This window comes from Oryza sativa, chromosome 3 (genome assembly GCF_034140825.1).
Source record: "Oryza sativa Japonica Group chromosome 3, ASM3414082v1".
NCBI classification, from domain to species: Eukaryota; Viridiplantae; Streptophyta; class Magnoliopsida; order Poales; family Poaceae; genus Oryza; species Oryza sativa.
In genome coordinates, this window is record NC_089037.1 from 30,072,691 (window position 1) to 30,097,037 (window position 24,347).

Consider the following 24,347-nt stretch of genomic DNA (forward strand, 5'->3'; position numbering starts at 1 on the left):
GGGTCCCACGTGCTTTATTATTTTTCCAGATCGAATTGGCACGTAAGCGCCACGCCAGTGCCATGTCAGATGAAGACCGGGTCAAATTAGCCACGTAGGCGCCATGTCAGCCAAAACTGCTATTAAAACCGCCGAGAGATCTCGTTTGCCTGGTTTTCATAAGTTAGGGGACGGATCGTACCTGGTTTTGTGGTTAAGGGATGAAAATCGGACTGGGTGACAAATAGAGGGACTCAAAGTGAACTTATTCCGACGCCTCTACTAGATGAGTGAAACCAATTTAAAAGCGCTCCATCGGCCAAAGAGGAGCCGAGATGGTGGTCTTGGACGCTATCTAGACTGCACACAAGCTTATGAGCCCATCCTCCACAGCAAGCATGCTATGGCCATCGACCTTGAGGCCAACAACAGGGGAAGAAGCTGCCCGAGCAGAACGCTATTTTTGGGAGCGGCGGCTTGTGGCCAAATCATGCCATGTGGCCGTGAGCTAGCCAACGATGATGATGGCTAAGGGCGAGCCACTTCCATCTTGCCATAAACGAGACGACGACTCCCTCACCTCCTTCCTTTATGCCCCTCTCCCACCCATATGTCCTCCTCTCCTCTGTTGCTGTGGCCCCCTTCGTGCTAGCCACCCACCACGTTGTTAGCCTTCCCTTCCTATGGATGGGCTGGCGAGCTCAAGCTCATCAGGACAAATAGGCTCCCACTTGAGCGCCACCTTCGTGATCGCACAGTCTACGATTGATTCCAGTCTCGATACCCCTCAACCAAGATCCCTTCCGTTACTGTCGGTCACCGGCACACACTCCCTCATCGGCTCTATCCTGCCATGGAAGTTGAAAGGGAGAACAGGGTGAGAGTGAGGGAGAGAGTGGGGTAGAGAGGAAAAGAGTAAAGACAGAGAGAGAGAGCTGACTGATATATGGGCCTAATACTTTTTATTGTTTTTTCTAACTGGCATGTGGGACCTGTTAAGTTTTTTTGTTGTTTTATTTTTCTTCTAAAGCCATGTAGACATTACGTAGGATAAAACCACCATCTAAAATAGTCAAGGGACTCAAATTGCACTAAATTTAGAAGTTGAGGGTGCTATATATCTGATTACGGTTAAGGGCTGTGAAAAAACTCGATCTCTCTTGACGGGGTCTAAAGTGAACTTTTTTCCATTTTAATAACCTTTGCTTTGCCTCTCTGGGCTATGGCATCTGCTCCACTTCATCCAGGCCCACTTTAACTAAACGAGAAGAGGCCAAAGCTTAAAGCTGTACTTGCAGTATCACGAACAGTCATGAGCTATGATATCGTCCCGTATCATGGCGTCTGCCAAGTGCCAACCATGAACTGTCTGCCCTTTGGCACTACTGGGGGTTCAGCTTTCCATACGTGCCATCTGGCGGTGCCAAGTGTCCATCCACTGCCAAAGACCGTGACCCGGCGAAGTGGCGAACACCAAAAGCCACCGGATGATTACCCGCGCAGCTGTACGTCCACGCACGCGCACCGCGCACCATCCGCTAATTGCCGGTGATCAGCTCGCAGGCGGCGCGGCACGGCATGTGCGCGTGGTCGACTGCTCGGTTCACCGCAAAGCTAATCACGCACGCGTTAAGTTGCTGCGCCCAACTGAAGTCGCCGAGAGCGAGAGGTGACTGACGACGCGCGCGGGGCGCGAGAGATCGATCGAGGTGAAGCGTCGGGCGCGCGAGGTGCCGAGAGACAGTAGTCACCGGCCGATCGAGGTGAGGCGTCGGCGCGCGTCGGCAGCGCCTGCACGGGAAAACGAGCCGAAAACGGCACGGCGTACGTACGACGGTGCGCAGTCGTAGTACAGCGCAGCTGGCAGCCGACGGGAGGGGCGGTCATATGTCACGCGCTCGCGGCACTTGGTGAGTGGGACTGAAAAGCTCGCCGTTGTGTTATTCCGGAGGCCCATGCCTAATAGGTTGTTTTCTCCGGTGGAACGTAACTTTCTGCGTTGGACTTGTTCGTGGGTAGTTCTAATGGGCGATCGATCGCCCTACCGATCTGGTAGCGATCGGTAGCCCCCCTCCTCCCTTCACCTGGTTTTCTTTTTTGGCACTGCATTACTTTTCTATTTTAATAAATTTATACGCCTAAAGTTTATACGCCTCAAGTTTACACATTTAAAGTTTAGAGATCAACAATTTATAAGTCAAAAATTTATATATCTGATTCAAATTTGAATTTGAATTCAAATATTTTTTTATATATAGTATTTCTATACATCTAAAGTTTATACACCTAAAGTTTATAAGTCAAAAGTTTATATATCCGATTCAAATTTGAATTTGAATTCAAATTTTTTCATATATAGTATTTCTATACATCTAAAGTTTATACACCTAAAGTTTATAGACCTAAATTTTATATACCCGATTCAAATTTGAAGTCGGGTATATAAACTTTTGATTTATAAACTTTGGGTCTATAAACTTTAGGTGTATAAACTTTAGATGTATAGAAATACTATAAAAATATTTAAACTTGAATTTAAATTTGAATTGGATATATAAACTTTTGATTTATAAACTTTGGGTCTATAAACTTTAGACGTATAAACTTTAGGTGTATAAATTGACTAAAATAGGAAAGTAATGCGGTGCCAAAAAAGAAAACATGGAGGGAGGGAGGGGGGAGGGGTGGTGATCGCTACCCCCTCGCCCCTCGCGGTAGCGATTGATCGTGCATTAGTGTTTCCGCTTGTTCGTCCACAGCCTGAGGGGGAGAGGCAGCGACGGTCCGATGTGCACTCAATTGCATCTTTTCAAACCAATAAATATAAATGGATTATTCTGGCCGATTTTGCTCTTAGAGCAAGTTTAATAGTATAGCCCACTAATAGCTCCAATTCATCTATAGTCAATCTAATATCCAATTCATACAATAGTTGCTTACTATACTATTAGTATATGATCCTACCTGTCATACACACATTGTGTCTTGGAGTCCGTGCTGCAGCTGGCTACAGATCTGTAGCCCGCTGCTCTTCTCTCTCTTCCTTTATCTCTTTAAAATATGTTTATAGCTAGCTGGCTTATAGTCTGCTATTGTACCTGCTCTTAGATAACTTCACAATGTACACGGCTATGCGTTGGATTTTACACCCTCATTTCACATTATAAAATATTTTGATACCTTCATTTCTCATTAGATTTGCTAACATCGGTACAAATTTGATAAATATATGAAGGATATACATGGATACATGCATAAATCTATTGAAATCAAAACATCTTATATTATAAAATAGAGAAAATACTATAATGTTTACGGTAAAATATCTGTGCAATCACGATGTACAGCGACGTGATCCACTCATCGTAGAGTTATCAGGACGTGTACCGGTTGTGTGCTCAATTATCGTCTTTAAGGCTAATCATGTGCCATACTTCTGGAGTACAGTGCAATCCAGCATGCTCTGGTACCACCTCCACTAGGTCCCTTTGTATATCTTGGAATTTTTTGCATTCACAGCACGACTTAGGCCGAGTTTAGTTTTAAACTTTTTACTTTAAACTTTTAATTTTTTCATCACATCAAAACTTTCATACACATACAAACTTTCAACTTTTCCGCCACATCGTTCTAATTTTAACAAAACTTCTAATTTTAGCGTGAACTAAACACACCCCTAGTTGTGTTCCAATATATTGCATCACATTTGCTTGGTCATCGAACGGAAGCTTGCAGTGTACACTGCATTGCCATATGGCCACGCATGCTCACATGGATTAGAGGAAGAACTGGCGGTCAACTTGATTCCCACATGTTATTATTCATCACCGTTCTGAATCGACAACGATTAATTACCTGTTCACGTCGATCACAGACGGGAAACGAAGATATTTTTTTGGTATTCAAAGCTGCAATGATCACTCTAAATTAATGGAACCATGTGAAGAATTTGGATCAAGGATTTAAGGTGATGCTGAATATTTATGTACTATAGATATGAGACGAAAGACTCGAAATTTTCCAGATAAATAAAAAGACCTGGGTCGCTGTCCATTTTGGAATATCTCTCTGAATAAGACTCCTAGCTTAGATCCAGATCGAGAATGGTTTCATCCACACGTATGTGCCTTATCAAAGCTTTCAAACGTGCTTCAATACAAAGGGTATCCTTCACATCCACTACAGTAGCACGCACCTGTATGATTTATTGATTTGGATTTATTTGACCCACGGCCAACCAGATCAGATAACTTGGAAGCTCTTAGTCCATGGTGAATACACAGTATCCACTACAGATTCGATTTTCCCATGCGACCAAAATCGAATTTTGTAAGCGGGTGGGTGGCTAGCCCGCACCAAAGTGTCGTCTACGAAAATCAAATTTTTGTATGTGGATAGAGAAACCATATGTGAAAAATTTAATTTTCGCATGCGGGCGCTTAAGCCGTCCACGTGCGAAAAGGAAAAATCGCAAAAAAAAATTCCAAAAATCGAAAACCTACTTCGAAACCCTGACCCTAGAATCCTCTTATCGTCGTCGTCCTTGTCCTCTTGTCGCCGCCGTCGTTGTCCTCGTCCTCATCCTCCCGACCGTCACCGCCACCGTCGTCGCCATCCTCCTCGTCCTCCCATCACTGTCGCCGCCATTGTCATTGTCGTCCTTTTCCTCCTATCATCACCGTTGGCGGATCCGCACGGGCACGCCGGGAGGGGGGGGGGGAGGGGGAGCAGTGGCTGGATCCGCCCCTACCATCGTCGCCGCCGGTAGAATCCTTCTCGCCCTAGCCCGCTTATGTCGCCTTGCCCACCGCCGTTCTCACCCTCGCTCGAGCCCACCGCCACCACTGAAGCCCGAGAGCTCCGCTAAAGCCCAAGCCCGCCACTGTCGTGAGGGAGTGTGGATGGGAGAGAGTGGGGAGAGGAGTAAGAGAGTTGGAGAGGGAGGGTGAGGAGTGGTGAGAGAGAGGGAGTGTGAGGAGTGGACGAGAGAGGATTTAGTGGGAGAGGGAGAGGAGGGGAGGAAACAAGAGTGATGAGAAAAAAGAGGAGTATTTTCGCATACGGTCCTGTTAATATAAAATATGCTTATTTTCGCATGCGGTTCTTGAACTGTGCACGGAGATCGATTTTTGCTGACGGGATCAGTTTTATGATCCGCCTGCAATATAAAGGGGTTCTTATCCAGAAAAATCAATTATGTAGTAGTGATCCTCTGCATATAAAACTCAATTCTTAGGATCAACCACTGTAAACTACAAACACATGATCTGGAACCTTGGGCATCGAGAAAATGTAAGTTTTTCATCTAGTTGATAGTGTAAAACAGAGTATGGCCATCAGATCGCCTGGTAACGAGGGACTAGCTGCACAACCTACTATACCCGCTATGCCAACACTCGCAAGAAATTTCACATCACCTCATCATCGATTGCATATACACAAGAAGAATTTAGACTTTAGTAGCAGCAAGCGTCAGAGTTGTTCAACTGCGCCAGCATGGTCGAAACTAAAGAGCCATCATATACTTATCATCATTCTTTACTCGTACACCAGATAATTAACACCGGTGACTTTTTTAAAGAGAATATTTAACAGGGATGACTTTTCCTCAAAGCAACATTTGGAAAATGTTATACTCCAGTATAAATAAGAAGTCGCAAGTAAAACAATCAAAGTAATCATCATCATCATCATCATCTTGGAAACGCTCCAAGAAAACAAATCAAATAGATAAGCTTAAAAAACTACAAATATTCGGACACTCTTTTTTTATGTGCGGTCTGGGAATGGGCGTAGCGCCGTCCTTGAATTGCACAGCCCCAAATGGCCAGATCCACGCATGTTTTGTTCATCGATTAAACACGACCAAGTGGAAGGACACCGACGACCTGGGCTCACACGGCGTGTGGACGCATGATCTCTAATTCCCCATCTCCCAATCGTGATGCACGCCACTACAGTACCACACCTACGCTGACACAAATCGACATATCTTAATTAGCGATTAGTCTTCTACCACTAGCACTAATATAAGAGCAAGCTAACTACTAGCTCCAATGCATCTATAACCAATCTAATATCTCATTCATACAATAGTTACATACTACAGTATTAATATCTAGTCCCACCTATCATAAACACACTGCGTCTTGGAGTCCGTACTACAGCTAGCTATAAATCTGTAGCCCGCTGCTTTTCTCTCTCCTTATTTATCTCCTTAAAATATGTTTGCAGCTGACTTATAGCCTGCTATTGTACCTGCTCTAAGAGCTTCATCGTTTATTCATATTCTCTAATAAGAGCAAGTTTAATAGTATAGCTAACTACTAGCTCCAAATCATCTATAGCCAATGTAATAGCTAATTCATACAATAATTACTTATTATACTATTAATACATGGTCCTATCTGTCATACACACATTACGTCTTAGAGTCCGTGTTGCAGCTGGCTACAGATCTGTAGCCCGCTGCTCTTCTCTCTCTTTTTTTATCTCTTAAAAATATGTTTATAGCTGGCTTATAGCCTGCTATTGTACATGCTCTAAGTCCTTTTAACTCAGTAGGAAATAAAAATTAATTTATAAATAAAACTTTTATATATCGATTAGTTCGTAGCGACTTAAAAACTAAAGCTAAAAGGTTATGTTAAAAATATCTTAAAATTAACTTAAAAATTAAATTCTAAACTTTATATTTAATTTTTTGTTTTGGCTTATTAGACTAACCGATCGGGCTCTAAGGGTTTTTTTAAGTGTAATGCCATCTCAAAAGGGGAAGATGAAATACCCGATCGAGCAATCGCGCCTAGTTGTCCAATCGGCCTGCTTCTCCCGGCATCCTGGCAACCAAACCCTTAATTTAACAACTCGATAGCAAACCGGCGGAGTAACGACGTTGCCCCCGTGTACCAAACGCGTGTGTGGATTAGAACAGATTCTTTTTTAAGACCTATTATTAAGAGGATAGGTTAAGCACATCCCTGTCCCCGTGTACCAAACACGTGAGGGTACGTTCTCTTGTGCTGAATAGCTAAATGATTTACGATAGTTATGGGCGTACATACAAATTAACTAAATATTAAATATTGTAAAGTTGAAAGTTAGATTTAGAACAAAATTATATGTGCATTAATGTATAGAAAGTTTTTTTAAAAGAAAATCGTGCCGTTAAGTATTCTAATTCCATTCTATTCGGGAAAAAAGAACACATCATGGGACGATGTTGGTGATTGGTGAAGGCTTGAGCGGCATACACACATGAAGCTGTGATACTTTTTATGTTCACCCTTTCATAATCGTACTAACCTCTATAAAAAAACACTTTATTTCACGCTATTCACTTGGGCAAAAACTATTTATTTATTTATTTTTAAGACAGAGGTAGTATCATTTATTACAGGTGCATATGTAGTACTTAGCCAATTTTACCCTGGTGCATCGTATATCAACAAAAATTGCCTCTTGAACTCTACTATTTTTATATGTAGTTGACGTTGATCCATTGAGATAATGCGGTGATGTATGATCGTTAAGGGAGAATTCGGAAAAAAGAACATCAGGGCAATGCCTTATATGGGGAGGAAAGCATGGTGAAAATTTGCTAAATATTGTGAAAAGATGAATGAGAGGGTCTACACAACCGTTATTCTCAAATACCATCCTTTTTATATTATGTAGTTGGCATTGAAGTAATATTCATCTTATCATCATCTATCAACTTTGAGCGCTCACATCATTTTTTAATTATTTCTTTAAAAAATGTGATATCTTTCTAAAATGATACCATATTATCAAAGTGCGTTATATTCTAAATATAAGCATGAAACCTTCGTTTATATAAGCCTACGATTAAATGTAACGCATACATTGCTAGCTATGTTATTTATATATTTAATTCGATAAACTTAGAGGCTACTCCTTGATCTAATTAGCACGCACTACTATATCTCACCTATGCATGATTTGAGATCTAATCCTTGATCTGTCCTTCCTACGACCTTCTTCTTTGGAATAAAATATTTCTAGAAAAAAAATTTATCTGTCCTTCGACCTTCTTCTTTGGAATAAAATATTTCTAGAAAAAAAATTTATCTGTCCTTCTCCTATGGCCTTCTTATTTGGAATAAAATATTTCTAGAGAATTTCACAAAGGAAATTCAATAGAAGTTCTGCCAAATCCATATGGGTTTCAAAGGAGAGAGCCTTCCCGTCTCCTTTTTTTCCTTCCATCCAAAAAATTCCAAATGGAGTAGTAGTTCACATTTTTACACCGTCGTCTTCGCAAATTTAATACTACTATACGAAGGAGGAGGAAGCTCTCGCGCCGCGGTCGCTTTCCTTCCCCTAAATTAAATCCCGTGCGACGCGTAGAGACCTCCTCCTCCGCTTTCTCCTCCAAAGCCCAAGCTAATCCCCCTCCTCTTCCTCGTCGCCGGCGAGAGCTCTTCGTCTTCTCCAACTCGACCGGAAGCAAGCGCGCTTCCGATCCGCCATGGTGCTCTCCCACGGCGTGTCGGGCTCCGATGAGTCCGTCCACTCCACGTTCGCCTCCCGCTACGTCCGCACCTCCCTCCCCAGGCACGCACGCTCGCCTCTGTCTCGAGCGCCATTGGCGCCGATCGATTCGGTGATTGATTGGGAGTTTTAATTTTGGATCCGGGCGGGGCTTGCAGGTTCCGGATGCCGGAGCAGTCGATCCCCAAGGAGGCGGCGTACCAGATCATCAACGACGAGCTGATGCTGGACGGCAACCCGCGGCTGAACCTCGCGTCGTTCGTCACCACGTGGATGGAGCCCGAGTGCGACAAGCTCATCCAGGCCTCCGTCAACAAGAACTACGTCGACATGGACGAGTACCCCGTCACCACCGAACTCCAGGTACTCCTCCCCCCCACCTTGCTTTTCCGCCGCCGCGGCCGCCACCCCCCTCCCTCCTCATCCCGTTCGTCGTTTCGCGTTCGTTATTACGCCGCAAATTCAGGGATCACTGCGGTTATTAATCCCTCTCGTTTTACCGTGAGATTTATCCCAAAATTTTGATCCAAACTTATTTTTGGTTTGATTTGATTTGGGTTTGGGTGGCGGCGTAGGGTAGCTGCTGGGTTTTGATCAGCTCGTTCCAATGGGTGCAACCGGCCAACCCAGTTGGTGGCCGTCCGTTTCGACAAGTAGTCGCGGTGGATTTCTAATCCTCCCACTTGGCCGCTGATCTGGTCTAGAGATTAGAAAACTAGCTACTTAGAAAAATGGAGTACAAACAGCTCGATTGTCCGCGTGAGCCAAGGGCCATCAGCCCATCACATACTCACATGCGCCTTCGCCCATTGGCTCTCTCTTGACTACAATAATATGGATCCTTGTTTACCTTCTCTCAGACTGTACGTTTCTGCTTTTCCGTTTTTAAAACGAAAGTTGCCAAGAACTCGGGGAATCGTAACTCATATGCAGCCATTTTTCGCCAGTATTTAGGCTGTGTTCTTCCCATGAGTTTTCAACTCATGGAAACTCATCTCCCCGTTTGATACGGGTTTCAAAAAAGTTTATATAAGAAAATTGTTTTAAAAAATCATATTAATTAATTATTCAAGTTTTTTATTACTAATACTTAATTAATCACATGTTAATTTACCCCTCCAAAAGAACATGTACACAGCCTTAGCATGGATAGGTCGAGATGTTGAAGAATCCCTTTGTAATGCTTTTTTTTTACCAAGTTACACGAAAAATAAAATAACTTTAAATTTTAATAATCCTATAGAATTCCTGCATCCGGCACAACCAACATGTTCGTCATTAAGCAAACAGTTTCGTTTGCCTGTGTTTTATAAGGGTGAGCGATAAATTAAGCGATACACAGTAGACTTTTTGATTGCTTTGGAGTGTTTGTAACCGTAGTCGTAACGGCAAGAACAAGTAGGTCCCTTTGAAGCAACTATATATGACCCGATTGCCAGGGTCAAAAATGATGTGACAGAAATGAAAAACCCATTCCCAGCGTGTCTGTCACCTTGACGCGTACTCACTACTGACATAAAAACAACGATTAGTGTCTCTTTCAGTAGTTAATTAGGACAGAAATTGATTCACCGATTAAAGAAAAACAGTACTCGTACATGTTCGAGGATCCCTCGTTCCTAGGAGGAGAATCGAATTTGGTCGGTCCTGGACAAATGTCACGTGGTGACTCTTGGTTTCTGAGTGGATTGGAAACATAAAACATAAAACTCAGTTTCTAATTGGACTAATTAGATCTGACACTACCTTATATTTAGATTTGTAGTATTACTTGGTGTCTAATCATGTATTTGCTATATTTTGAGGTGAAATAAACACATTGCCAGTATTTTCATATGAGTTTTTGGTCATTTCAATCTGCTGACCTGTCAAGAAAAAAAATGTTTTTCTTCTAAATTTTATCCTTCAAAATGGAACATATTCTATGAATTTTCCGCCCTCCAAGTGAGAAGATAATAATTGTAGTAATTAAGCCAATGTCCGGTGATTACGTCTTATGTGTGGACAGATGCAAAATTTTCGCTGCCGACGTACTCTCTGTGTCCACCAATAATTCCTTGACAATATGTCCCCTGTCCTCTCATTTTCTTTGAGGCTAACGGGCGGGTGATCAACCCGCCCCTCCCTCTGTACTCCTCTCCCTTCTTTCCTATCATCGTAAAATAAAAAAAACCACAAAATTAGTAAAAAAATTAGAAAAAAAATCTAATACTCTTATACATGTGCATAAACTTTATACCGTAAACTTTGCACACATAAACTTACTTTATGTATAGAAATATTTTATATATACAAATATTTGAATCTGAATTTAAATTTAAATCGGGTATATAAACTTTTGACTTATAAACATTCGCTCTACAAACTTTAGGTGGATAAACTTTAGATGTGTAAACTTTAGGTGTATAAACTTTTGACTTATAAACATTCGCTTTACAAACTTTAGGTGGATAAACTATAGATATGTAAACTTTAGTTGTATAAACTTATTAGAAGAGAAAAAGAAAAAAAACGATGGCTGGCAGCGATTGATCGCTCATTAGGAAAACCGTGGGATATTGTCTATTGTCAAGGCCTAGTGGGATTTGCCTTTCTCTGTCCACTAAGCAGCCCCGTAGAAGAAGGGTAACGGAACGAGGCGGTCGTCGGTTTTCTGACGGAATTCATGTGCTAACGACCAACCAAATGTCAAGCCATAACAAGCTGTGGAATGGGGATGGAAACAATGAGTTCAAGTTGTATTCTGGGTCCATAATAATTGTCCTTTTGCGATATTGTGTCACGTAGCTGCTCTTAGCCATGTGAGGGGTTAGGTCGTGATGTATTCTGAAAATGTTTCTTTTCATGGTAAACCAGAAGAAAGTCGAGAACTAATTTCGTTACATGGTGGGGGTACATGATAAAGCTGTTATCTTGCGCTCCAATAATATACACACGCACGTAAGAGCCACGTAAACCATTCATGTCCTTTTCCCCTGTTTATTTTAGTCACAGATTTTCCGAGGATGAAAAAAGAAACTGTACTAGTTTCAGTTTTGTTGATTCAAGATCACTGTTTAACTTTCAAGTAACCGAAATCTCTTCAAATTTCAATGGTGGGGTTATAAGTTAAAACGGTCTGAGAGAGTGTGCTGAAGGACGGAACAACCTGGCCAGTGCTAATCACTTGGTCTGTAGTACTCCATCGGTTGGGATGAGCCCTCTAACAGATATTGCATCTGTTTTGTTATATGGTTCTATCGGATGACCGAGAGTTGATTATACCCCGTAACAGTTTATTACTACCTCCGTTTCACAATGTAAAACTTTCTAGCATTGCCCATATTCATTTAGATGTTAAATGAATCTAGACTTATGTATGTGTTTAGATTCATTAACATCTATATGTATGTCGGCAATGCTAGAAAGTCTTACATTGTGAAACGGAGGGAGTAGTAACTTAAAAATTAACTAGCTGGGTGGCCGGCGCAATTGCGCGGCTAGCACCCAAACAAAATCATATATATTTTTAGTATGATTTTACTTAAAATGTATTAAATAGCTATTTCATTGTCTTAAGACTTTGAAAGATCAAACCCTATCTCCTCGTGTTTCTAATTATATAGTTTTAAAAGTCACACCAATTACTATCCCTCATGTCATCTCTTTCTTTATTTGCTTGCTCAATCTACCACTATTTCTATTCATTCTTCTTGGAATATTTAAAAATTGGATTTTATAGTTTTTAAAGTTTATTGTCACGTTGGATTTCATTTTTATAATTTCTAGATATCCCGTCAAACGTTGCCATTATACTCCTCTACGGCCCGTCCACTGTCTCTTCTCTTTATTGTCATTGAGATTTTAAAAATCGAACATAATTATCGTTTGGTTTCATTTTTACTTTCTAGAAGTCCCGCCAAACCGTCAGTGGCTTTGCGATTGTACTCCTCTACGGCTCGCCCGCTGCCTCCCTTCTTTATTGTCATTGAGATTTTAAAATCGAACATGATTATCATTGTTTTTTTTACTTTTCAGAAGTTCCGATCCTTTAAAAATTGGACTTGTAGTTTCATTTTTAATAATTTTAAAAAGTCCCATCAAACGATGCCACTATGCCCCTCTATAGCCTGTCCGCCGCCTACTCTTTATTGTCATTGTGATTCTAAAAATCGAACATCATGATATCGTGGGAATTTATTTTTTATTTTTCATTTGGTGTTTTATTAACAATTTTTATACGTCGTATCAACCGCCACCACTCTACTCATTTATAGGTCTGTTACTTAATTTATCTCGTCATGTGTTTTAGATGATCTTTTCTTTCAATAATCTTTATTTTTTATCAAAAAATTTAGTCCTAATTGAAATATTATTTTTCTTTTTCTAATTTCAGATTTTTTTAAAAATTTTAGTTAATACCGTATTGTGTTCTTTTAATGTTTTTATTTTTTATTTTTAATTTCAGTTGTTTCAAAATTGTATTCCTACTTGAACTCTCTTTTATTTTTTCTAATTTTGGATATTATTTTATTTTTATTCTAAATTTTAATTAATCTCGTACTGCGTTCTTATATGGATTCTTCTTTCAGTATTGCTTATTTCTAATTCCGAATTTCAGCAAATTTTAAATTGTATTCCTACTTGAACTCTTCTTTTATTTTCTTTTGCTAATTTCGGATTTATTTATTTTTATTCCGAATTTTAATAATCTCGTATTGGGTTCTTATATAGACTCTTCTTTTAATATTCTTTTTTTTTAATTCCGAATTTCAGCTATTTTTAAATTGTATTCCTACTTGGACTCTCATTTCCTTTTCTAATTTTGGTTTTTATTTTGAAATTTTATTAATCTCGTATTGGGTTCTTATATGAAAACTTATTTCTATATTGCTTATTTTTAATTCCGAATTTCAGCTATTTTTAAATCGTATTTCTACTTGGGCTCTCCATTCCTTTTCTAATTTTGGGTTTTATTTTATTTTTATTTCAAATTTTAATTAATCTCGTATTGGGTTCTTATACGGAAACTTCTTTCAATATTGCTTATTTTTAATTCCGAATTTCAGCTATTTTTAAATTGTACTTCTACTTGGACTCTTCTTTTTTTTTTCTTTATCTCCGATTAATGTGGGAATTTCTAGCTCCCACAGCGAACGTGGTGCCTCCTTTCAAAGCTGTTTTAATAATATAACACATAGATAGATAGATAGATTGTGGGTAAAATCTTTTATATATGTGTGTCTAGTGTCCTAAGCAATTTATAAGCCAATGATAACAAAATTACGTTGTGAAAATAAATCAACTTTAAAATTAAGTTAGGAAATTTAAATGTTGGAGCATTCGCGTATATTGTTTGTCCACAGCTTTTCTAATTTTCACTACTCACTACGGTATAATAATGGAAATTAAGAATCCAAAACGTGCATATTACTATCCATTTTTTGTTATAAGGTGCCTTGATTTTTTTTCTAGTTAAATTTTGTTAGCGACTAGTGAAGTCAACTTGCACTATGTTGGAACATATCTTTTTTTGTAGCAATTTTATATATAGATTTTTCTCTAGACGTGGTTGGGAGCGCATATACGTCAAATATCATTCCACATTTCTTCAAGAGTGATCAAACTTCACAAAGATTGACAACAGCAATTTTAAGTCATAAAATAAAACAGAATGAAAACAATATTGAACATGGTTATGACAACAGTAACATTTCCTCTTATATGGCATCATTATGCTAGTTTCATTAACATCTTCTCCACATTTAGTCAAACTGTCAGAGTATTTATGGCTCAAAATTTGAATTTGAGTGAGTGAATTACGTTGTAGCAAAATGTGTTTATTGATGTAAATTCGTAAACCATTGCTATAACTGCATAGCTGGTGCTTCTTCTCAACTTTCAACTGAATTTGCTGTTTGCAGAACCGATGTGTGAACATGATTGCACACCTCTTCAATGCTCCTCTAGGGGACTCTGAAACGGCCGTCGGAGTCGGCACTGTCGGCTCGTCTGAGGCCATCATGCTCGCCGGTTTGGCCTTCAAGAGGAGGTGGCAGAACAAGATGAAGGCAGCCGGCAAGCCATGCGACAAGCCTAACATTGTCACCGGCGCCAATGTCCAAGTAAGCAGATGGCCATCTCCATTTACCACTCTTGTTAACGAGCACGCGTAATTAACCCACATTTGAAATGCAGGTTTGCTGGGAGAAGTTCGCGCGATACTTCGAGGTTGAGCTCAAGGAAGTGAAGCTGAGTGACGGCTACTACGTCATGGACCCAGCTAAGGCCGTGGATATGGTCGACGAGAACACCATCTGCGTCGCGGCGATCCTCGGGTCGACGCTGAACGGGGAGTTCGAGGACGTGAAGCTGCTCAACGATCTGCTCACCAAGAAGAACGCTGAAACAGGGTAACGAATCAAACAGTTCATTTCTTCCAATCCTCTGCACAAAGCCACAAAGTACTTATATGCCCCAATGCACATTGAAAACTGAAAAGTGTTTGCTGCATAGTAAAAAGCTAATGCAGAGTTGCTGCTGGATTGATTTGAATGTGCAGCTGGGACACGCCGATCCACGTGGACGCGGCGAGCGGCGGGTTCATCGCGCCGTTCCTGTACCCGGAGCTGGAGTGGGACTTCCGGCTGCCGCTGGTGAAGAGCATCAACGTGAGCGGGCACAAGTACGGCCTCGTCTACGCCGGGATCGGGTGGTGCATCTGGAGGAGCAAGGAGGATCTGCCTGAGGAGCTCATCTTCCACATCAACTACCTCGGCGCCGACCAGCCCACCTTCACCCTCAACTTCTCCAAGGGTAAAAATCTCCTCTCTTTGTTTTGACAGTTTTACGGTTTCTTGAATCTTGATGGCTATGTCAGTTCGGTTCATCTGGTTACATGCATGATGCACGCACACAATAACAGAATGGCACAATCTTTTTTCCAGGTTCCAGCCAGGTCATTGCACAGTATTACCAACTAATCCGCCTAGGCTTTGAGGTGAGAAAAATGCTATTTCTTAGTACTCTCTCTCCGTTTCAGGTTATAAGACGTTTTGCTTTTGGTCAAAGTCAAACTACTTTAAATTTAACTAAGTTTATAGACAAATAAAGTAATACTTATAATATCAAATTAGTTTCATTAAATCAATAATTGAATAAATTTTCATAATATATTTGTCTTGGTTAAAAATATCACCACTTTTTTTCTATAAAATTAGTTAAACTAAGATTAATTTGACTTTGACCAAAGTCACAACATCTTATAACCTAAAACGGAGGGAGTAGCTTTTATCACTCTTACACAATCACAATTAACTTGTACTCCTATGTGATTAATACATATAATTTGATCACGTGATATTTGCAGGGGTACAAGAACATCATGGAGAACTGCCAGGAGAACGCGATGGTGCTGAAGCAGGGGCTGGAGAAGACGGGGCGGTTCAACATCGTGTCCAAGGACAACGGCGTGCCGCTGGTGGCCTTCTCCCTCAAGGACAGCGCCCGGCACAACGAGTTCGAGATCTCCGACTTCCTCCGCCGCTTCGGCTGGATCGTGCCGGCCTACACCATGCCCCCCGACGCGCAGCACGTCACCGTGCTCCGCGTCGTCATCCGCGAGGACTTCAGCCGCACGCTCGCCGAGCGCCTCGTGCTCGACGTCGAGAAGGTGCTGCACGAGCTCGACGCGCTCCCCGCCCGCGTCGTCGCCAACGGCGGCGACGCCGCCGCCGCGTCGGCGAGCGAGAGGGAGATGGAGAAGCAGCGCGAGGTGATCTCCCTCTGGAAGAGGGCCGTGCTGGCCAAGAAGAAGACCAACGGCGTCTGCTAAAGCAAGTCAGCTGCGCAGCGGGGATCGTATACTATTATTATGGTCCACTTCGTAATTGCGACTTCTTAATTTTTACCGTGTCGATCGGTTTACCGTCTCAAGTCTGCTCTCATCCGATTTTCGGATTGATGCTGCTTAATTATGTACCAAGTTAATTAATTCTTAGAGGACGGAATAGTTCCGACTCAATACGAAGCATTGCCTGTATAAGTCGAACACGGGATCATGCATTTTACGTTGGGTGTGTAGCAGTGAATTGATCAGTGATGCTCCATCTCTACTCTGAACGTGCTACCTCCATTCCAAAAAAGAAAAAAAAAACTTTTATGAACGAATTTGTGTATGAAAATTACCATCTCCGTCTCGTAATATAATAAATTTTGGTTTTAGATTGCGTAAAGTAAATCTCTTATATGATGATGATGATATGAAGGTAGTACACATTTTTCTGAGACTGGACGGTAGACTGTCTGGTACTGGGAGAGAAGACACCAACAACCAAGGGAGAACGAGACGTTCCTGGCACGGCGTGGGTTCGCATTTGGACTGGAATTCTCTCATCGTAAGGCCCATCAGTCATCAGTAGTCCATCTTAGGCCCCCTGTAATTTTTCTGATTCATTTTTAGGAACAAATGCACCGGATTTACTTGAAAAAAAAAAACTGACCAAGTACACTCGACCGTCCAAAACTGATAGGACGGCTCAGATTGCTCACTACACCATACATACAACTCCCTGCAACCAACGTTGCGATGGTGTCAAAATCCTGGTGATGTTTCTTGATCATCTTCTTACGACAATCGCACAACCATGAAAAGAAAGAGTGTTCATTGAGCGGTAAGCATTGAGAATGCCCGCCGATAGCTCTGAGCGCAACCCACCACAGTTGTCGCGACTCCGGGCATGCGACCAAGAGATTATCAATCGTCTCTTCGCATTGATCCCAAAGAACACATCGATCCAGATATGACAAACCACGACTCTGAAGGCCGGTTCACTGTCTAGCAACGGTTAAGGGCGACCAACCAAAGGAAGTAGCGACAACGAGGGGGCGCCAAAGATTGCAAAATTGGCTTGTGCTGGAGATGAGTTCTTCAAAAAAAAAAAAAAAGAGAACACGATAAGCTGAGCGGGAAGAGTATTCTCCTGAGGTCTCCCACCGCCAAGATAGAGAGTCCGGTTCTTCGGAAAGCTGCACTGACCGAAGGCAATCCCAAAGCTTGAAATACTCCAGAATCGCTTGAATACCCAACACCGAACTGATGTCCCGGATCCATCTTCTGTCAGTCAATGCCTCGGCCACCGTGCGACGATTCCGAAGACGAGCAGGGACGGCTGCATAGACAGCCGGCGCCAGCGACTGAATTATTTTTTTAATCTTAATCTTTGCTAAATAATCTAGTTCAATAATTATATTGGGAAAATGAAGTAACTTATAAGAGTGGCAAATAGTAAAATTCCCCTATCATATGTTCCACTTGACATTTCGATTTTTTTTAAAATCTGAGATTTCGAAATAGATTATATCACTATGGAGTATGGAGTATGGGCATTTCATATTTTCATTTCGGAAGGGAGATTTCGAAAAAAGAAAAACACTACAGTGGCTGCGCACCCGCCGCATCCGAGCCTCTGCACGCCGCATCCTCTCCGCCGACGAGGACACCGGCCCGGAGCCCCACCTGGCCACCACCACTCGCCACCTTCGCCGCCTCAACTGCCGGCCGTCCAGTCCTCGGGGATGCGGCAGTGTGTGTGGCGGCCCGGTGGCTGTGCTATGGCGGCCAAAATCGAAATCAACCGCCGGATTTCCTGCGCTCCACCGCACGGCGGCCTGACGGTGGCTGCTCATCCTTCGCGCCGAGCTATTCCGCCGCCGGTGAGTTCTCCATGAAGCTTTGCTGACCTCTATTCGGAATACGAATCCGTGCGATCCAGTCTGATTCAGAGTGGATTCGCGCGCAGACACGAGTTTCCCGGGAACAAGTCTGATTCAGAGTCGGATTTCTCTTTTCAGGGCAACAAATTCCGGTGGTGTCCGTGTCCGTTTCAGTTTGCGTTGGCTAACTTCAGGTATATGAAGGTATACCTTGTGCCTCTCACTTCATCAAATGTTCCAACTCGGCAAGTTTTCAAGCAGACGACGAATTTCACCTTTCAAGTGGGGATCGATCTGTTCCAATGGCGGCCTGTAGCATAGCCAGGATTATAAACTTAGGGGATCTAGCAAAATGTCCCAAAAATTTGTGCTGCCTACTCTTCAGAGTTGTGTCCAAGTTCCTAGCCCTTTCTCCCAGTTTACTGAAGGAAGTGGAAAAAGATGATGGTGATCAGCCATCAATGACAGAGAGTGTCATGGCAAATTTACCAGAGCTGCATCAGGACATCTTAATGGAGATATTTGCCCTCCTGGAGATCCCTGACCTCGTGCGCGCAGGGTCGGTTTGTAACTCCTGGCGCTCCGCCTACAATGGAATGCGCAGCCTAGGTATCTATAAATTGTCCCAGACACCGTGCCTGCTCTACACCTCTGAATCTGCTGGCGATAGCGTCGTGTCTCTCTACAGTCTTGTCGAGAAGAGGGAGTACAAGATTACTCTACCAGAGCCACCCGTGCGTAGTAGGTTTCTGATCGGGTCCTCACTGGGCTGTCTGGTTACTGTTGATGACGTATCCGAGATGCACCTGGTCAATCCGATTACAGGGGAACAAATAGCTCTCCCTTCTGTTATCACAATCGAGCATGTGAATCCCATCTTCAATGAGTCCGGTGCTATCCACATGTATGAGTACTCATGGTACAGTGCATCGAGGGTTTATCATTCTGAGCCATCAATTTTCTCCCTTGACGAGCTGCGAGAATACCTTCTTGATAAGGCTTTTGTGTTTTCTGATACATCCACAGAAAATTACCTCGTGGTACTAATTCACAATCCGCATTCGCAACTTTCGTTTGCAAGGGTTGGGGATGATAAGTGGACCTGGCTTCCACCACACACTCACTATGCTGACTGCATCTACAAGGATGGCATATTGTATGCAGTGAATAAAGTGGGAGAAATCCATGCATTCGATCTCAGTGGCCCTGTGGTCACAATGAAGACGATAATTGAAATGGTGCCAGGATATGCTTGTGATAAGATGTACATTGTGCAAGCTCCATGGGGTGATCTTCTGCAAGTTTGGAGGTCATATGAGTACATTGAGGGGGATTACGAGGCTGACTTGCATGATGCTGACCCTGCAATATCTGTGGAGAATACTGCGGAAATTAAAATATTTGTTGTTGACACTGTGGAAAAAAAGCGTGTGGAGATCGAAAACCTGGATGGTCACGTGCTATTTCTTGGGCATAACCAATCACTTTGTCTCAGCACAGAACAATATCCACATCTCAAGGAAAATTATACATATTTTACTGATGACAACGATCTTTCGTTATTTGGACACAAGAATAATCGTCGTGATATTGGATTATTTGATTTGAAACATAACAGCAGGGAGGAACTTGTGTCTCCTCAGCTTTGGTCCAACTTTCCTGCTCCTGTATGGATTACACCTAGTTTCACAAAGTTGAACTTCGCCTAGAAGAAGCACCTTTAAGGCTAGTTTTTTATTTATGGATATTAGAGTTGTGTATGTTTCTTCTTGTTCTGTGCAATTTATATGTAAAATTATGATTGGAGAACTAAAGTGTGAATGTGAAGGTTAAGTTGCTTCATATTTGTTTTGTACCAACCTTTATTATGTTTATTTAAATTTCTGCTATGTGAAAGTCTAAACAACAGGTCTTGTGCGGTAGCCACTTGAGGGGAATTAGTGAAATATACAAGGCTAATGTGACCAATGTTATTTTGGAAAATGGTAAAGCTGTAAGTACTGAGTCTAAAATAACTTAACTCTGAGAGTCTTGAATGCAAAATTGGCAGGATGACCGGGCTAATTTTATTTTGAACTACGACTAATTACCCTTACAATGTTTGCAAGTATTATAAAGTGTTTATGTTCTTTCTTAACATGTCCATTAACCTCTTAGTTTTATTCTCTGCTATCTATGACTAATTATCCTGTCATGCAGCATGTCCATTAACAATGTATATTTTAATGGTAATCTGAAATAGTGGATAATGCTTTTTGTTCTTATTTATGTTTCTTCTTCCAATGATTTTGGACTTTTCTTTTTCTAGTAAATTGAATATATTTGGGGTCATGGATGCCACAAAGTAAAAATATAGAGTTCTCAGATTGCACATGTAACAAATATTTATTCATTTTTGTTCTGAGTTTTGACAATCTAAACTTACTACATTTTCCTGGAGGTATGATACAGAAGCCATGTACTTTGATGAGGATGTGAGAACCGCTAAACGTCAGCAGTTAGAATGTGAAATCCTAATGAGTCACTCATTTCCATGTTACTAATTCAAGTTATGACTAAGAGAAAGTAGTTTAACCAGCTGATGGTGTTTGGTTATTACGAAAATATGTTTGTTTTTTCTTAATATTCTTGCTTGTTCATGACATTTCAAATAATGGATTGCTAATATTCACACATACATTCCAACAAAGGTGCTGCAAAAATTTCAGGCACTCTAGGATAATTGCAGTGATAATTGCATATGGCTATTATAATATAGACATTTGTCTCTTCCTAATTAGAGAGGATGATATCTGTCAGAAAAATGTAAATGGACTGTTTTATTTGTCCTTATTTGATCAACTGGTCTCATAAATCTTGGGTTTTGCAGCACACATGTCCTGCTTTCAAGAAAATGTTAGAACACCTGCATCATGTGGTTCTCAACAAATTCAAAAGCGATCTAGACCAATCATTAAGGAGCGGCGGGGGATTTGCAGCATCAGCTCGTTATTGTGCGCAGTCATCAATGGTGAAATTAAATGCTAGATCAAGGTAAACAAACCACGGCCAAGATATATTGGGATTAAAATATTTTGCAATTTGTTAAACGTGACATGCATTCTGACCTGCTTTCTGCTGCTATTTTTTGTCCTGCAAATCCGATTCTGCAAAAGCCAAATCTCCAAAGTTTGGTGCTCATTTGATAGTTTTATTGACGATGAATGTCTAAACCGTATGTCGACTAGTATTATGGGCCTTTGCTTCTTGATCTTGTTTTAAGCCTCTTGTGCTTGCTCCTGCCAACCATACTGTGTAAATTTTTCAAATATTATATGCTTGTCGATAGTTTGTGCATTCAGATTATACTAGAAACACAACAGTATTCATTATAAGTAAATTCCTAGCAGTTTGAAGTAATGTGATTTGAAACTCATCATTCCTTAAATCTTTGGTCTACAATACATGACATCAACTCTCTGCATTGTCATGCAGATTCTTTGGTTAAGCATGCAGTGTGGGACACTACAGAAGTTAGGGGCAAACTGGAGCACCATATAGAAGCTCATGCAACATCTGTTCGGGGTACAAAACTGGCTGAACTGAAGGCTAATTATGAGGTTATTTTTCATACTCAGTGCACAGTATATTATTGCAATTTCAGCATGCTCCTAGAATTCCTCATTTCATGAGCTCTTACAGTTGTTTTTTTAAAAACCATCCTCATGCTTGGATCTTTTGTTGCCGCAATGTTCAGAAAAAACTCTTGGATGCGCTTGCTGGACCTGTATAGTCAACCTGGAAACTGGTGAAAAAAAACTCTTGGGCATGTATTAGAAGACTTTATAGGCATGCAACTGAAAATGCTATTTTGGCATTCTCAGCTTCCCTCTCTGAGTTTGAACTAGACCAGATAACTATCCATAAGATGGTCAAGGAATTAAGAGAACATGCAAGAAGTATAGTAGAAGAGAAAGCTAGAAAAGAAGCTGGGAATGTTCTGATGCGTATGAACGAAAGGTGGAATTTAGAGGGAAAAAATAGTCAAATCTCTCTTACATTTTCAATGATTTTCAGATTATACTAGCCATTTTTGCAATATTTATCTTATCCGTACCCATTTCATTGGACTGTAGATTTTCCACTGTTGAGCCGTGATAAGGACTCCATGCCTAGGACATGGAAAGGGAATGAAGACATAAGTGCAATCACTAGAGAAGCACGTTTAGCGGTATATCTTTTTTTTTCTTTTAATCAATATTGCACCATTTATTGGGTATCTGATCTATGGTGTAGAAACATGATCTGTTTATCATCTTTACACTGCAGGCAGCTAACCGTTTGGACAATAAACCAGATAAAATAGACCGGACTCTAACAACTGCTCTTTTAGATGGAAGACCGCTTTCACAGAAGAGGAGTATTGAATTCGCATCTGATCCTATTGTCTCAAGCACATGGGAAGAGGTGCTGGCACTTAGATTTAGAAAATTGTGATTTTCAAGGAAATGTGATGAATAAGTCGTAACATTTTCACATCTATACAGGTGTTAGAAAAAATACACTGATCACACCAGTGCAGTGTAAATCCATCTGGAGGAACGCAGAGACTGAGTATGCTGTTGCAGAAGCAATTTCTATGCAGGTATATTCCTTGGCCATTTCTGCTCAAGTGCTTATCCAATTGATTGCATAACACTGAACTATTTTGGTCAAATGGATAGGTAAAACATAATTGAATTTGTTGTTTTCTTATTATGAACCATGAAGCCTGGCCTGGTGATTTCAGAGGGTCCTCAATGCTCTTAAAAAAAACTGAACTTGATAAGCTTTTTCATGAAATATGTTCTTTTTGTCCATTATGTGGAAGTCCATTTATGATATTTCCATCTGATTGTTGGTGCTATGTGCTGACCAAATTCTTCCAAATTTTCTTCCAGCAGGAAGCACACAAACATAGCAATAATTGGCTGCCACTGCGTGGACTATTCTACTTCTTGCAATTTTAGGTTACAACGAATTTATGTTTCTTCTAAGGTAATCATCTCAATGAAGTAGCTTGCTTATCCTTGTAAAGGATAGGATTCTCTGTTGCATTAATGCATAAACTGAGAAATCCCAAACTTGACACTTAACATATATAACTGCTAACCATTTTTATGAACTCCTGGACACGAACCCTTTGTATCTTCTGGGGCTCTTCGTTGTCTTCGTGGTATCCTATGCTGCATGGTTGCAATATAACATCACAGCCTATTTTCGCCATGGTACAATAAGATTATACACATCTCGTTTCACATAAATTGTATCCCAGTGCATTGAACCAAAGTCGCTGTTGCTTAAGAGGAGTTAAGGCTGGATCACCTTAGCTTGTTTCATCATGCAGAATTCTTCTCTTAAATTTCTTTTTTTAAATAATGGATAGAAATTTGGCCTCTATATCCACAAGTGGATTTACGCAGCCAAACTCCTCTTAAATTTCTATCTAGTGCATTTCAGTTCAACTGAATTACTTGACACGTATTATTCGAACTAATCTCTGGGTTGTTCTTTCATATGCAGCTGTCAGGTCTTCTGACAATTACATCTGGTTTTCTCCCCACAATAATGGACATCATAACAGCAGTCATCAACATTAGTCACAACCAGAAGAGCTCCATTAATTCTCCATTGTGAACCCATTGTTCCATGTTCCTCAGTTTAAACAACACATCCTGATTATTCTCCTGTTCTCTGGACGAAAGTCATTTTTCACAGAAAGGAGTTAAGGATGGGCTATCTTAGCTTGTTCATTTTATGATGACATAAGTTACTACAGTGATTGATCAACCGGCAACTAATTTTATGATGACAGAAGAGCATCTCACACGTGTTATTTGTTACTACAGTGATCATTGAAGAGCTGAAGCTTTAAGGAACAAGTGTACATATCTGAGTTGTAACAATCTAGGCGAATATAGAGATTAAGACTACAACTCGAATGTGCAAACATATGTATATGTATAGATGATTAATGCACAAAAATTGGTCAATCCGTATCTAATTTGCTAATGTGATTATTGCACAAACATATGTATGCAGAGAAATGACTAAGAGTTATCTCCTCGAGATCTCAGCTTTATATGCTGGTGAACAAACGATGAAAGGAAATGATGAAGTCGAATCTGAATTTCTTGAGAAAT

At 40.9% G+C, this 24,347-nt stretch overlaps 2 protein-coding genes and 1 non-coding gene across 3 annotated transcripts; all 3 read left to right on the forward strand.

Moving 5' to 3' along the window:
- Positions 1-8,306: 8,306 nt before the first annotated feature.
- LOC4333932 (glutamate decarboxylase 1) lies at positions 8,307-16,586 on the forward strand. Its single transcript, XM_015776237.3, has 7 exons — positions 8,307-8,556; positions 8,652-8,856; positions 14,397-14,597; positions 14,671-14,885; positions 15,035-15,288; positions 15,420-15,472; positions 15,842-16,586. Exons 1-7 carry the CDS (start codon positions 8,471-8,473, stop codon positions 16,304-16,306), a joined length of 1,479 nt encoding a protein of 492 aa, XP_015631723.1. The 5' UTR covers positions 8,307-8,470; the 3' UTR covers positions 16,307-16,586.
- Positions 16,587-17,890: 1,304 nt separating this feature from the next.
- LOC136351047 (putative F-box protein At5g55150) lies at positions 17,891-20,028 on the forward strand. The gene is made up of 2 exons (XM_066308842.1): positions 17,891-18,186; positions 18,325-20,028. Exon 2 carries the CDS (start codon positions 18,489-18,491, stop codon positions 19,893-19,895), a length of 1,407 nt encoding a protein of 468 aa, XP_066164939.1. The 5' UTR covers positions 17,891-18,186; positions 18,325-18,488; the 3' UTR covers positions 19,896-20,028.
- A 1,632-nt stretch (positions 20,029-21,660) lies between these two features.
- LOC107280460 (uncharacterized) lies at positions 21,661-24,235 on the forward strand. The gene is made up of 5 exons (XR_010740217.1): positions 21,661-22,396; positions 22,495-22,632; positions 22,713-22,810; positions 23,109-23,202; positions 23,728-24,235. It is a non-coding gene; the product is annotated as an uncharacterized protein (transcript).
- The last annotated feature ends 112 nt before the right edge of the window (positions 24,236-24,347 follow it).